Source organism: Pagrus pagrus (assembly GCF_965226575.1).
Source record: "Pagrus pagrus genome assembly, chromosome: 13".
Lineage (NCBI taxonomy): Eukaryota > Metazoa > Chordata > Actinopteri > Spariformes > Sparidae > Pagrus > Pagrus pagrus.
In genome coordinates this window covers 21359988-21376797 of record NC_140197.1, presented here as the reverse complement: position 1 = coordinate 21376797, position 16810 = coordinate 21359988, and the positions used below count along the sequence as shown (strand labels likewise).

At 42.1% G+C, this 16810-nt stretch overlaps 1 protein-coding gene across 1 annotated transcript in view; it reads left to right on the top strand.

Moving 5' to 3' along the window:
* The window catches only part of shank1 (SH3 and multiple ankyrin repeat domains 1), an 84554-nt gene that overhangs the window by 21786 nt on the left and 45958 nt on the right, over positions 1-16810 (top strand). Inside the window, exons 2-5 of the mRNA XM_084371911.1 lie at positions 624-1196; positions 13696-13899; positions 14332-14403; positions 14497-14605. Of these exons, the coding sequence (XP_084228037.1) occupies positions 675-1196; positions 13696-13899; positions 14332-14403; positions 14497-14605 (907 nt within the window). The 5' untranslated portion in view covers positions 624-674. The remainder of the gene's footprint in view (positions 1-623; positions 1197-13695; positions 13900-14331; positions 14404-14496; positions 14606-16810) is intronic.

The following is a 16810-nucleotide window of genomic DNA, read 5'->3' as shown; positions in this document are numbered from 1 at the left end:
TAATGATTCATCCTCTCTGGACTGGATAATCAAACAGAATTTAATGTCTACCTGTCCATGGTTGTGTTCGTATGAACAGACAGATGAACAGAGATATTTGATATGATTTTTCTCAAGTCAAAAATATCAGATGTTTGTTGGAGGTATTGATTTTCAATGTTTCAAAAAAAAAAAAACAGGACTTCAGTAATGCTGCTTCTCATAGTTGTACACAGGGCTAACTTACATACTATTCTGTAGTAGTATTCTCTACAGTACTACTTATCACAGTGGTGCTCTCCTTGCGTTATAGTATCGTACTACCCGCCATTGTTACCCGCCATCAGACACTGAAAGCTTCTGTGGGTAAATCTCGAGTTGAGCAGCACAGGCAGGATGTCTGAATGCCTGGCGAGAGCCTGGAAGCTGAACATTACCAGCACAAGTGGGTTCATTTATAGATGAGGTATGAATGGTATGTCAGCATGTGGCGAGGGTTAGAAGTACTGCATGTCTGTAACTGAAGCAGTCTGTTCCCATAGAGACCAGAGTTTGTTAGAGTGATGTGGTGTGGAGGCTCGGCTACAGCCTTACCTCTTCTTTGTCTGTTTTAACATGTCTTCTCTCTTTACCTCCCATCGCAGTGTCTCTCTGGGAATGATGGTGTTGCCACTGGTGCCGCCCTCTTTGTCGCCATGACGATGCCATTCAGCCCCCTGTCCAGCGACGAGGAGCAACAAAGGATGCTGGGAAACAATCGACATCTCTATCCAGGGGCAGAGGACGAGGAAGAGGAGGAGGAAGAGGAGGAGGAGGAAATGGAAGAGGACGAGCGTGACGAGGACCAGGAGGAAGAGGAGAATGGCGAGCTGGAGGGCGAAGAGGATGAGGATGAGGAGGAGATGGTGGAGGAGGTCAGGCGAGGAGGCCTGTCGCGGGGGGGCAGGGGTGAGGGACACAGGCAGTCAGCTAAACTGGCTGGACGACCCACCGGGGACAGACAGATCAGGCCAGGGAACCCTGGACACACCACAAACCCCTATTCGTCCAACCCCGGACCAACACACCAACAGCCAGCCAATCACATACAGCAGCAGCAGCAGCAGCAGCAGCAGCAGAGGAGGCTGAAGGAGCGCAGCTCCAGCTCAGCGCCATCTGAGGACACCCACATTGCCATGATGGTGTTTCGCATCGGCATCCCAGACATAAAGCAAACGGTCAGTGCTGTTAACACACAAAAACAAACACAACATCATGGCAACAGTCCCTGACAAGGTCACACCCCCACCCTGCTCTTCTCCCATTTGTTTGAGCAGCTCAGCCTTTCTTAACACAGTCATGATCAATGAAACCATAATTATTAGTTATCACCACTTCAAGAACAAAAGCTCCCTGTATCACTCAGAAATTCTGACTTCTGAGTTCAAATGCAACGCACCCTGACCTCTCTAGGAGCTGCCATTGTTGTTTTCAGATGAGCAGTCCCTTTCTCTTGCTTTATATCTAAACCTCGCCTGTAAATCTGTCTACGAGCACTTCTAACGCTCGCTAATTAACGCGTCATATCTTGTTTAATCTGCAGGAAAACAGTGTAAAAATTGCAATTGGCAGCTGGCAGCTGTTTGTAGCTGTAATGGTGTCGATCTTCTCATCCAACTCTTGGAAGAAAGCAAAAAAAGTATTTCCTAATGCTGACCTATTCCTTTAATATACAGTTTGTTAAAACATTCCTGAAGTAAGACGAAACTCTCTTTAAATGCGTCTGTTTGACGTCATCTTTGTCACCCTGCTCGGAATACGTGGGTAAAACAAACGCGTCACTGGATTGATTTCTTGTTCGAGGGTAGAAAGCTTTGTTCAAAAGTCTGAAAAGCTTTCACCTTCACTTTCAAAATGTTGCAGCAAGAAAACCTTCTCAACGCCTTGAAGTGGACATCATGCAGTCTGGCCTTGGAGGCTTTGAGGAGCGATGTTAGGGAAGAGGGAGCCGTGCTCGGTGTGTCTGGGCCCCGGGGCCCCTTCACCTCATAGTCTGTCCACGGGTGCGTGACAGCATGTGTGGTCAGTTCGGTCGAAACCTGCGACACAACGCTCCGGAAACACGTCAACTCTCGGAGGTTTGGGCGTTTTGTGTCGATTAGATTCTCTCTCTCTCTCTCTCACTGCATCACCAGCGGAAAACTGAGAGAAGAGCAAATACTCGTCAGCAAAGTGACTGATCTGAGAGGGTGAGAGAGACTTTCAAGGTGACCCAGCTTCAGAGAAAAAGGGAGGCAGGGAGACAGCGAGAGAGAAAGACAGCCAAATTGCACACTAGAGCATCACGATAAGAATATATGTGAGCACGAATTTGATTTTAAAAACATTGCCAGAGAGTCAAAGAGAGGGAAGTTGAAGTGAAGTGAAGAGGAGAGGGTAACAGAGGGTGAAAGCGCCGCCTCTGGCTTATTAATGCCACCGAGCTTTTAAATGGTGCGATAAAGCTCGACGTGAAGTGACCTTTTTCGGTGTGACTGGTTTTAGGAGGGTTGGCCAGAATCACGTTGGACCGATCCGCCATCGCTCTCCATATCCCAGTCTTACATCACATCAGTGCGAACCCTTCCACCAGAAGTGTGTCTAAATTGGCTTCACGGGCTAAAAGATGCAGCTGCCTCCGTGGACTGTTAGCCAGACAGACGTCAGACACCCAGGCGTGTTTTTTTCTGCCTTCCCTCTCCCTTCTGTGTTTTTCTCATGAGTGATCCGTGAATCATGAGCTGTTACTCAATCGTATAGATAATTGAATTACGAAGAAGAGGGAATCTGGTTTGCGAGGGACCGGGGCTGCATCCAAGTGTGTGTTTTTGTGCAGAAGAAGAAGAAGAAGAGGAAGAAAACAGAGGAGCGGCGAAAAAGAGAGTGCATCTTTGCTCATTGCCAGATTAAAGCTGAACCAGACGGCCTTTTGTGTTTGACAAACAGAAGTTCGCGCTCCTCAGACATTAGCGCCCTGTCCTCTCCTTTCTATTGATATGAAGGCTTTATAAATCACCAGCAAGTATGAAAACAGCAAATGAAATAAATGTATTTGTGAGTGCCTCTGTGTGTCTGTGTGTGTCCGTATTTTATATTTACCATCCCAGTGCACTATAAATGCCTCGCTCAACGCTTCTTCCTCCCTCTTGGTGCCGTGTGATTTATTATTGATCTGTGCATGGGTGTTTTTCAGCAGTGTGTGTGTGCTCGATTCAGTGTTTTCAAACCCGACCATAAATAATTCACAACTCCCCTTTTTATTCGAACAAATCGGCATCAAAGTTTAATTGTGATAAGAGGGATAAATGGGGGATGCTCGGGAGGAGAATACTCGCTCAAAGTTGGGGTCGAAACCTCAGGAATTGTTTGAGGGTCATTACAGTGACGTAGAAATAGATGGAGGCAGAATGTGGCACGTACAAATGGGTTGAGGTAGAATAAGGTGGAGTAGGTAAGAGCATGCAGATAAAGGTAAGTGGAGGTAGACACAGATAGAGGCAGATCAAAGTAGATTGATGTAGAAGGAAGGTAACTGAGGAGGAGATAAAGGCAGATGGAAGAAGACAGACTGAGATTTAGATGGATAACGTGAAGCAGACAGAAATAGACAAAGGTGGAATAAGATTGAAGTATGTAGAAATAGAAAAGGGTTTATCTGATGATTGATGTGGACTTTTTAAGCTGACTTGAAGGCATATTTTATGCTGACTTTCTGTATCTTTAGATTTAACCAGGGTAAATCAGAGTAATTTACTCTGTAAATGAAAATTTGAGCCTTTCAAGGATGACACCCCCCCCCACCCCCCCGTACTCCAAACCCACAATATAACTCATGATTAATGGGTATTAATTCAAGACCTCACAGATATTCGGTGAAGTGAAACATTTGTCAATTTTACTCATTAAGAAGTGTGACAAAAAATGAAGGCCCCACCGGACTATCAATGCCGTTACAGATCAGTTAATAGAATAAAATACAAAGACCACATTGGCAAAGAACTAATACAGTCATCGTGGGAGGACAAATCCAGCATTTAACAGGAAAGATTTTTATGCAAATCGCAACAAGGTGGAAATGAAATAATGAATATGTATTTTTTTTTAAGTTACATTAAAAAATCAGTGCTGAAGGTTTTAACCACAAGCCAACTTTATTTGCAACATTTTCAACATTAATTGATTATATGCTAATTCAGCAGAGGTGGCAAAAGTACACACATTCTTTACTGAGGAAGTGAAGATACTTAAAAAGTAGCAGTATCCCTCTGAAGGACATCAGCTGGATTTGTCCGAGCTGTTCCTAAACGCACCAGAAAGCTGAGTGTCATTCCCTGGAGGTCACATACCGACATTTTGAGGTTGACACTAACACGCCTTTTCTCCCCATTCCAGTTTCCCTTTCTGTCTGTCTCCGTCTTGTTACGTCTTTTACGTTGTCACGTCTCACTACGTTTGCCGTGCGTGATACACGCCGATAGGTTGAGATCGAAGTATCGAAGCTGTTTTGGAAATGTAAGGAGTTGAAAGCACAGCTGTTTGTGTTCAAATGTAGGGAGTAAGAGTAAAAAGTTGTCAGAAAAATAAATACTCAAGTACAGATACCTGGAAAATCTACTTGCAGTATAGTAATGCAGTATTTATACTTATACTCTCAAGATTGACTAGTATAATCATGACTTGTGGATTCATTACACTATCAGAAAATATCGATCCTTTCCTCCAGTCAAAACGGGTAACAATGATCCAATATCTGAGTTTAACTGTATAATAATTTAAAAAATCTTCTTCTTCTCATCTTTTATTGATCTGCTTTATACTTTTCTTCCTTCTTCTGCCCACATGTCTGAATTAAGTAGCTCCATAACATCAGACATGCAGATAAACATAAAAACAACCTTATAGACTTCCTGCCGAGATGCACTCACTCTCCATATACTGTCTTGCTCCCCAAGGTCACGCGAGTTATTCCACCATCACTGTGACATTTACTCTCTCGCTCTCTCTCTCCTCGTGTCCTGACTCAGCCTCCTCAGGCCATTTGTCACTTTGCTTCTCTCATTCGCACCATTCAGAGTGAAAGCCTTTGATTTTCTTCACTTTTTGTCCCCCTCTGGGTCATCCCCTGTCCTCCTCCTCCCCCTCCTCCATCTCCTCCTCCTCTCACTGGTGTTGGGTAATATCCCTTTACACTCCCAGTACATTAGGTCTGTTCTACATGTCAGCTAATTCACCCTCAATAAACTCTAATTGCTCGTTAATTGTGTTGTAATGAGACGAGGGAGTGACTGTAGCACGCAAATGCAAATGTTATGAATTGAGGGAGGAGGATTTGGTGACGAAAGAGAACACACACACACACACACACACACACACACACACACACACACACACACACACACACACATGCACACACACAGAAGATACAGCTGTATAACTGTGTTTGATATTTACCAATCAGTGGTTTGCCTCTCTGAAGTGATTCAATTTGATGCAGTTTGATTAACTTTACCATCACTGATTGACTTCGATATGGCAATTTATGTTATGGTTCCAGTGGGACTGCTGCACATTAGTTTGATACTGATGTTTGACATACAAAAAAGGTATTCTGATAATGATATATCATTAAATATGACTAATATTCTATATTTTCTTACATTTTAAAGATGTTATAACCAATTATTTTTGGCAAGGATCCCTTGAGAAGAGAGCAGTGTAGGACACTTCTCTCTGATCCCACTTCCTGTCACTCTTCTCTGTTCCATCAAATAAAACCATGAAAAGAAAAAAGAAACAAAAGATTGAAAAAAGTAATTCCTCAGTAAAAGTAACGATAACATGTTAATATATTACTTTGGTAAAAGAGAAGGTCATTCATATGAATGGTACTTAAATAAAATAATCTGATATTGACTGCAGGCAAGTATCAAAAGTCATTTCTTTCAATAAATGTACGTATTTAAGGTAAATTACAGTAAATTATAAATATATATATACAGTAGATGTATGTACATACTGTATACTAAGTGTCAGTGGATTATTATCAAAAGCAATTAATGAATAGATCGATAATCTTCTCAAGAGGTAATTGAAGGGTGACGTTCTTTTATCTGATTAATGATAAATAATTAATGTGAAAAATGCACTACTTTGGCTCTGATGCAGCATGTAATCTGCAGAGTAACAAGTAACTGAAGTTTTGAAATAAATGGAGTCAAAAGTACAATATTTGACTTGAAAATGAAGTGCAGTGGATGTATAAAGAAGCAGGAAATCAAAATGGAAGTGCCTTAAATTTTATTCTTACATACAATCCTTGAGTAAATGAACTTAGTCACGTTCCATCACTGGGAGCAGGATATTTTGGTACGAAGAAGAGCGACGTTGTTGAATGCAGGAAAGTGAGAAAACACACTATTTGTGCCTCTATGTGTGCACAGATTGAACAGATGGGCTCGTCTTTTCTTCATATATATCCTGATTTTGTGGATATTTTGTGAAACGCTGATGCCCTCTGACCTTTGTCAAGAGGTCAGTGTTTCCCCTGAGCACTCAGAGGAAACATCCGTCCTGCCTCCCCTAAGTGGAATATACCTTTACTGCTTTAAATCTGAGCCGTACAAGTCTACTGGGGAGATCTCTCTCAAGTCACTGTCAATCAAGACGGCGCTGCTGGTGCACTGACGGGGAAAGTGAGAGATCAGTCTACTACATTTGTCAACAGGGGATCTGGGCCATTGCTTCATGTAGGGAAAATCTTTAGTAGTTCGTTGTAATGGGTCAAAGAGAAACTCAGCTGGATGGATTCAATCGTCTCATGCAGGAAGGAGGGAGGCAGATCAGGGCGCGTGGTGGAAAGTTATTTTGCAGCGTGACAGCTCATGTTCTGTCCTATTTTATCTGTTGAAGGTCAATGCACTTCAGCATGCTGAAACTGTGTTGAAGAAAACTTCTTATACAACCCTCAGTGAAGTCAGTCAGAACTACTTTGGTGATGTTGGTGACTGATTTCTAGAAACGGGGGCTACGTGTGGTTGAAATGTTTTCAAGAGATGTCACATACAGCTTTTATTAAACAGAATCTGAAGGACTTCATTGCTGTAGTGACGTGTTTGCATTGAAATATTATCACTTAAATGCTTTTTTTAAAATGTAATTTCTTCTAAAAGACTAAATGTAGCCCACTTTTTAACCTACATGTCTAAAATCCACCAACGTAGTGATCTGCCATGACTCTAATCAAAAACATTTTAAAGGTAAATACTGTAGTTTTTACTCCACTACACTTATTTGACAGCTATAGTTACGAGTTTCTTTGCAGATTATGGTTTAATATATGATCATGAATATGATCAACAAACGACAAAGTACAAAAACTACAACTTTAAAATGCTGCTTACATGTTTATGCATCAGTTATAATAATTATGATAATCCAGTAATACAATATGTAATATTATAAAACTTACTGAGGTTATTTTTCTTCATTATGAGTATTTTTATGATACTTCAAGTACCTGAAGTAATCCTTACGTACTCCTACTCAAGCAACATTTTCAATGAGTTTTACTCTATTTTAACAGTGTGGTATTAATTCTTTGACTAACAGGGTTGCAGCGGTATACTGTGGTATGAAAATGGATCATCATCATACTGCAAATCTATGGTATTGAATTCTACCATATTAGTATTATTTGAATAAAAAACATTTGAAGGTTCAAGGTTATTTGTCACATATACAGAGCATACAATACACTGTGCAGTGGTGTGCCCTTCGGCCCCCTCAGTGATTAGCTTAAAGCTGGAAAAGATAAAAAGATAAAATATGCATACATGTTTATACATATTTCAAGTTTATATCACGTATCATGTCTGTAAGGACATAATATTACACAAAATTACAATAAAGCGTTTGTTTAATCAAAAAAATCCTTCTGTTTTTGTTCTGCTAAGGGTCTTTGTTACTGATGATAATATTTATAATAACTGTGGTTATCATACCGCTGAATCCCTACTTACAATTCAACAAACAGTTGGCTCCTTCTCCTTGGCTCCTCCAGGTTTGTAGTTTCTCTTGGATATATGCTTACGATCTGGAACTTGGCTGTGGGCTGCACCACCACTGCCAAAACGTTGACCCCCAGAAATGTCCTAAACACAGCAAAATAGGGAAATACAGGCAGTGGGCGGAGTCTCTACAGATACACGCTCGTAAAGGGTCATAAGTGATGAGGGATTTTACTTGCATGAGTCTACACATTGTCTTTTATAGCACAATCCTACTCATTCTGCCTTTAAGCAAATTGTATGAATACACTAAAAACAATGCCTTTTCTAAATAATGAATCCAGTTTATGATTATGGATTTGTTTGAAATAAGATGTGATCTAAAAACAAGTCCTCATGTCGTACTGAAATGTTGCTTGTTGGATGATTGTCTCTTATATTAAGAGTAATAAGATCTTCTGACTAGAAATTAGACAAAGATACACAGTGTTCTTCTTCCACTGCTGCCAGCGAACACTGTTTTTGTGATTTGCATGTCAAAAGAAGACTATATTTGGTTGAAAGTTTTTTTTAGAGGTCTTAGTTTTCATCTAACGGCATTTTCACAACTATATTTCAACATTTTGTGGGCTGCTTCACATCGATGTACTATCATCGAAGTGAAAACTGTGTAGTGACACTGCTGAGGAGGATCTCTGAGTTGCGCTGTGCTTGTGGACCCGTGTGCTCTGCGCTGATCCTTCCTCTTCCACTGATGAACAAAAAACACTGGTCCATTAACTCGGTGACAGTCAGATCTGTGGACGCACAAGTTGTGGATATGATTCTGTCACCGCAGGAGGTCAAGGCAGTTTTGTCTGCAGGTTTATTGGATTGTCAAACTCACGAGCATGCAGTCACGACGGCATTCGCTTGCCAAGTGCATTAAGCAGCGTGACACAAATGAGTTTATCTCCGCTGTTTGACTTGAGCAGAATTCTTGCAAACTCTCATGTAAGAGCAGCAGCAGCCCCTCAGGCAGGATCCGGCCTCACAGACACTTCCACACGAAAACACAGAAAGCACACAAGGACACACACAATACACACGATATTACAGCGCCTAGTAAATATATGCAGACTTTACATACAGTGACAGTGTCCACCGTGTCTCTCTTCAGCTGTGTAGGGGTTGTATGATCATGAGAGGGTGAGCCTCAAAGGTGAACAGAGCGACTGAGGTAATAGAGAGAGAGTGATAATAGAGACAGAGTGATGGGAGGAGGACAAGAGGGAGTGCAGCATGGGTGACTGAGCGAAAGACAACGGGGACAATGGAGAACAAGAGAAGGGATGACAGGAATGCTTAAAGGACATTAATTTGCTCTTCTTCTGAACTGCTGCAGAGAAGAAGGGGGTGGTTGGAGCGGTTGAGGGAGACCGAGAGAGAGAAAAGAGATATGAGAGAGTTGACTTAAATGGCGACATGGCTGGCATGTGTGTGTCTGTGAGTGTGTGTGTGTGTGTTTGGTGGGAGGTTATTTCCCCATAGATCTCATTAAAGGCTTCTAGTCCCTCCTGCACTTGGCCTGCGGAAAAAGGCCAGAGGGACAGAGATAGAGAGAGGTAGATACACAGAGAGAGAGAGAGCAGGCTCTCAGCGACTCTTATTTCTGCATAGATAAGTGACAGAGCTGTTACAGAAAGATGGCTGGAGAGGGAAGGAGGAGGGAGGATAAGATAGAGATAGGCAGGAGAAGATAAAGAGCAGCACGGACAGAGTGAGTGGGCGTATGTGAGTGGGAAAGTGTGATCACAGCTTTAGGAGGCAAGACAGGATTTTTGGTTCTGCATAATGATAAAACCACAAGAGAAACAGAAGGGCTTAAAGCAGTGTTAAGATATTAATGTGAAATCTGTAAATCATATAAAAGTCCACAGGCTATATAAAAGGTGTGACATTAAGTGCATGTATGCGTGACTAGTATCACAGTTAAGATTGGGTTTTTGCTATATCCTGGAAATGTCATGCCAATGTACAGAGATGATGAGGAAGTATTTAGATCCTCTAGTAAAAGTAGCAGCACCACGGTGTAAATGATATGATTAAAGGGTAACTCCACCAATTCTACACATTAAAGTGTGTTCACAGGTCTCGAGGAGTGCTACTGCATATGTGAAGAAAGTAGTATAAAGCCTTTTGTGGCGCCAGAGGAAGCTGCATGTGATCTGGTGATTGCCTCAAGTGATGTCGCTCAGTGGCTAAGTTGCATTGTGGGTAATGTAGGCACTGTGTTTTTAAAAGGAAGAAAAAAGAGTAGAATGAAAAAGGTGATATCTCTGGTTGTGCTGTACTGATTTGGATCAAGTGTCCAGCAGTGTTATATGAGTGCAGTGCAGACGAGTGGACTGCTTTGCGAAACCTGTCGCCAGCATTACCCAATGCAACTTAGCCACAGAGACATTGCTGGAGGCAATTTATCGGATTACATGCAGCTTCCTCTGGCACCACAAAAGACTTTAACTACTTTTCTCACACATGCAGTAGTTCTACCCAAGACCTGTAAACACACTATAATGTGTAAAATTAGTGGCAAAAGCCAGTATGTTGGCTTCTTCTGTCATGTGTTCAGGTACATCATCAACTCATCAACAAGTTAGTTACAGTTCTTCAGGAAAAATAAAATATCACGCTACATATTGGATGATTAAACATGCTGCAAACAGAAGGCCTGGCTTTGCAGAGCAGAATTTGTTTTGAAACTTGTTCTCCGTTCCCAATGATCAGATGGAGAAGCTGAATCCTGCAGGGTGGTAAATGCAGCAGAGAGTTCTGGCAGCGAGAACTGTGTTCAGGCTCAGAAACGAGTAGCTGAGATGATGAGGAGTGAGGACACACCTGCAGAGCAATGATCACAAACCTGGGTACTTTTTATGTGCTTTTTTGTGTGCTTCTAGAAGGACAATCACTTTTACTTTTGATAATAAAAGTAGGTTTAGCTGAAAGTACTAATGGAGGACTCTTGCCTGAAAAGGTGTTTTTACACTAATACTTTTACTTCCACCACTTAAAGGGGAACTTACCAATTTTACACATTAAAGCATGTTTACAGGTCGAGGTTTGGGGAGTGCTACTGCATGTGTGGAAAAAAGTACTATAAAGCCTTTTATCGATCTAGAGGAAGCTGCATCTAAATGCCTCCAGTGATGTCTCTCAGTGGCCGTTGCATTGTGGGTAATGTAGGCACGAGCAGTCACATAACACTGTTGGACGCATTATGGAGAGTTTTACAAAAATCGATGCAGCAGAGCTGGAGATATCACCTTTTTTATTCCACACATTCGTTTTTCCTTTAAAACCTGGTGCCCACATTACCCACAATGCAACTTACCACTGAGTGACATCATTGGAGGCATTACATGCAGTTTTTCACGTATGAAGTTGTAAACCTCAAGACTTTCACACACTTTAATGTGTGAAATTGGTGGAGTTACCCTTTAATTATAGTGAGTACCAGTTGCTATCTCAAAAATCATCCTGGCATTTATGTTTTGACACTGAAACACTATCGTCATTCTACACAGACATGGTCCAAACCAACAGCTCAGAAGCAATTTGGTCTCATCAGATTACACACAGAGCTCTTTGACCACTGGAGGGCACCACAAACATTGGAGGCTTATATAAAGTTTCAGGGCTGTGACTGTCCAGCTATGATTTTACTGAAGCACTGTGTACAGGCTGCATTACTAACAGTACAAATGTGACAGTGTGAAAACTGTTAATAGTCCTAAGTTGCATTTCGCAGGCCTGATCGGGATGAGGGATTTGATCAGCCCTAATTGGCTGCTGGAGGATCAATCATATTCCTGGAGGTATACAGATCAATAAGCAGCATGGCTGCCTCAGTAAAACCTCCAACTATCTGAAGCTTCTCAGGCCGAAAGCAAAGTTATTAGAGACATTTGAATCTTCGCTACTTTATGATAATTATCAGTGTTTTATAATTGGCTGACTGTGGGAATAGTCCTCGTGCGAGATAACTGAATCCTTAACCTTCATTCCCTCCTGCTGCGATCCTGATTCATTTTAGACTGTGTTTGCCTTCATCCTTTATTGGGGCTGTAAGTGCATCTGTGTAGGCTTGTGAGTGCATTTGCCCGAGTGTGTGTGTGTGTGTGTGTGTGAAGCCTAATCAAATACAAGCAGACACACCTTTTCCTCCTCTTTCGCTCTCACACAGTCTTAGACAGTCCCCTCGCTTTTACTCTGCTGTCTTTCGCCACGCTGCTCTAACACACACACTCACGCACGCGCATACACGCACACCCTCCCAGTACCCCATCTCCTAGGGAACACAGGGATGTCTCTATGGCAACAAGCAGCTTGCTCCACTAATGAACCGGTTGCCGTGGCGACCGGGTTGGCTGTGCGAGAACGGAGACACAGTGGATAAAACAGAGGGAGAAAATGTGATGTTACTCCTCTGCACAAAACCCCCGTGCAGGGTTTTTATCTCTCATTGTGGCACACGCACACGCATGCATGCAAACACACACAGAGGGGAAGACATGTATGTGTGTGTGTGAAAAGATTAAGATGACAATGAAAGTGACTGTGACTGAGCGAGTCTTGAGCCCGTGCAGTAATGTAGTTAGATGCAAGGATCCTTGCAGCTGGCTGCACTGTGCACGGCCCAATCATCCTGCTGCTGCTGCCTCAAGGTCAGAGAACAACCCAACTCCACTCTGAGGGAGGAGAGAGAGAGAGAGAGGAAGAGAGAGAGAGAGAGAGAGAGAGAGAGAGAGAGAGAGAGAGAGCAGTGCCAAAAACCTTCTGTCAGCCATCTGTGTAGTGACTTACGTCCCACTTTGCTGACTGAGCCTGTGAGCCATTATGCATTTGGCCATTCGCGACCCCGCCAGAGACACTCAGAGCTGCACCAAACGGCCATTCACATCCTATGTGCTGACTGAGGCCACTGGGAATCACCCACTTTACTCCGGCGCTGTCTCCCCCTGCTGGTTCAGATGGGGAACAGCCTCTCTGTGCTGCAGTCAGTCAGGTTAGAGCATCTACTGTACTGCCACAGGATGGGTGCCCTCCACAAGAGGTCATGAGATGATTCATGGCACAGAAAATATGGAGGATATTCTGCGGAGCAAAATGTATTATATGTTTTTCCTCATCTTCTCTTCTCCCATTGGTGAAAAAAATGGTAGTTTTTTTACTTAACGATATAATATATAAGAATTGTGAATTAAAATGTCTAAAAAAGCCCAACTCGTAGCATATTTTGGTGAGTTTTGTATAAATTATCTAAAATGTTTCCAACAATGTTCAAACCCAGAGAAATCTTAATTTTACCCTTCTGCTACAACGTTGTGGCTGGAGTCAGAGGCGAGGATGGAAGTCAGTGAATGAGATTGAACTTAGCACGAATAAGACTTTAAAACATTACCATGTCTGTGTACATTTGTCACGTCAGATAGATCCTCATCAGCGATGTTGGTCATTGGTTGCTCACCACCAGCGAAGTAAGGCTGACTGTGGGATCATTTTTGGTTTTTTCGCCCCAACAGCCAGATAACTTTACTGTACATTAGCCGTAAGGTCATCTTTATTCTTTCACGTTTAGGGATTTCCAGTTTACAAGTAATCACTGCTCTATGAACTTAAAGTTGAACCACGTCTACTTCTGTCTCTCCCACAGAAATGTTTGCGGTTCAACCCAGACGCCACAGTGTGGAAGGCCAAGCAGCAGGTGCTGTGCTCCCTGACCGAATCTCTTCGGGACGTCTTGAACTATGGTCTGTTCCAGCCCGCCACGGACGGACATGATGCCAAGTTCCTGGAGGAGGAGAGGCTCCTCAGAGAGTACCCACAGTCCTTTGAGAAAGGGGTACCATATTTAGAGGTACGACTCAGCCCAGCTTTTTTTAGGCTGCATCTACTGGTCCTTGTGTTATTCGACGCAGGTCAGGTTATAAAAAATCACAGTTTATGAATGAAGTTTGATACACACTTCATAGAGGAGTGTCACAGAACTGCTCAGCAACATCCACTAATCTCTTATCCAGTCTGTACAGTCGCCTTCCTTTCAAGCTACATTATGGCCCAGTGGAGGCTCTAAACTGCAGTGAAGCCAGACCATCTCTTTCACAAGTCTTGTCTTCTGTGAAGTAGAAGTGGAGGTTTGTAAAGCAAACCAGATAAAGCTCCTCTGTACAATGAATTTGCAGGCCTCATTTTGTGAATCTAGGCCAAAAGCTATGAGAATTAAGGACAAACGCTCTCTGTGTTCGGATTAACTCTTCATTTCCTTTCTCTTTTTCTCTCTGGGGTTTAGTTTCGATACAAGACCAGGGTGTACAAACAGACCAATCTGGATGAGAAGCAACTGGCCAAACTGCACACAAAGGTATGAAACCCATTTGTCCTGGAGTCGCGTCTCTGAGGGAGAAAGAGTTTTATCTGTTCTCCGTAAAACAGCAGCACTTTTCTCCGCATGCAGGCCAGCCTGAAGAAATTCATGGATTATATCCAAACCAGCGCTGTGGACAAGATGATCAAGTTTATAGACAAAGGCCTCGATCCAAACTTCCAGGACTCTGACACCGGCGGTAAGCAGTACTACAGCGCCAGAAACACCCGTCATCACCCCACATTTAGCATTTTAATCAGCTCCTGTCACTTCCATCCAATGACACATCTTTCTATCATATATCCAATAATGATAACAATAACTGAGTTACAGTGTGTTGCAATGTGAAGGAACAAATAACAAAAAAAGTCATAAAAGAAACAAGCAACAGACTTGAAACTAAGAGCAAAGTACATCAAGACAATGAATTCACAAGTCTTCAGTAACAGGACAGGTGCAATGAGTGGCCAAATAGTCCTTAATCCTATTTTTATAGAAGATAAAGGTACAAAAACTTCAAAAGCACTTTCACTAAAGACAAAGGAGGCACGAGGAAGGATGTAAGCAACTTGTCCGCATGAGCAAGCGAGCGAGCTGCTGAACTGAGTTTGAGTAATAAGCCTTATGAAGAAAAGACTACGGTTGTACGCAGAAGACTAACCAGTTCAATTTTTTAAATGGCTTAAAACAAGAAAGTTACAAAATGATTAAAATGACTGAATAAACCTTATTGTGTCCTTAAGTTTAACAATGCTGCGTAACGGTCAACGGTTACTTCATTACGTAACTGCTACAGTGGTACTAGGGGAGTTAAGTGGTAAAACCCTTTTAAAAATAAAAAGTAAAACCTTAAGATTAATCATAAAAGTGGCAGTTGTGATCCTTGCAGTACCTTCTGTTCCTCGTCAAGGAGGTAATGTTTTACCGGTGTTCGTTTGTTTGTTTCTTTTGTTGGTTGTTTTATCAGCAGGATGAGACAAAAACAAATGAACGGATATCCATAAAACTTGGATAGAAGATGGGTCTCAGCCAAGAATAAACCCCATGAACGTTTGGTGCAGCTCTGATTAAAAGGACGATTTAAGGATTTTTTTTTTTTGCTTTCTTTAACATTCCGACATTTTCAATATTTTAGTCAATCACGCAGGAAAAAATCTGCCGTTTTTTTTATCTACGAGTACAATTTGATGTGGATCCTAGATCTGGTGAGCTTAGTTATGGGTGGAGGTATGAGTTTGAGTGCCTTTCTAGTTGTTAATGCAGAGAGAGTCCAGACTAAAGGGTGCACAGAATACTAAATGACAGAAAGTTTGATTCAGTTGAAGAAATCTTGACTGCATAATGTTGTTTACTTGCTTGTCAAGTGATTCAGAAGGTTAGTGACAAGAACTGCCTCCAAATGTCTGACAGATTGTTTGTGTTGGCAAAATAATATGTTTTATTTTAGGAGCCAAATAAAGATTTTTCTTTAAGGCCCCTATGAATTTAAAAGTACAATTATTTAAAAAAAAGTTTGATTTCACTTCTCATTTCATTCATCATCCATATATACTGTACATACATATCTCCACCCGCGTACCGTCAAATCTCCTCCTTCATCTCTCACTCTCCTTACTGGATTGTTCTGTCTGTCAGTCAAATATATGAACTTGTGCTTGAGATTCAACACCCCCAGCCACCTCCTCTCAGCCACAGCAGCACACGTGTGTCCAGCAGCTTCATGACCCGTGGCTCTGCTGTAAAAACTTGACCTTTAAACTCTCTGCAAATAACAAGCCTCCCCCTCTCCGTCTACTGCTCTCAGCTCTGCAGTATGTTGGCCTAACACTTTGTCAAGAATCTGCGCCAGTGCTGTTTACAATTTGGTGGCTTTTCCCAGATCCTGTTAGTGCTCAGGGGGCGCAGCAGACGGCTCATTTACAGTTTGAGTGTGCTGCTCCGTGTCGCTCCAGCCACTCTGGGAGCAAGTGTCAAAACACAACACACAGCCTGTCATCACGGGTGTGAAACACACTTCCGCCTCAGAACACCGGGGGGCAACAGAGAGCCCTGATGAGCCCCTTTACTATCACACTGTACACACATCATACTGGAAAGACAGTGCACACACACCTTACGCTTTGAGAAGGGTGTGATCCTGGACGCTTGTTTCTGTGCGCTGTATTAAATTTTAATGATACCAGCAAAAATCAATTGTTGAAAATGACTTGATCATTTTAAATCTGGATAAATACATATATTTATTTCATCATATTTATAACTTTGACACAATAACAACTTAGGTTTGCTGTAAAACTCACTAAATTTCTGCTTTAAAGATATAATATGCAACATTTCTGCATTTACGTTTATAAAAACCTTTATCATATATTTTGTTGAGTTGTGAACTCAAATTTTGTTCAAA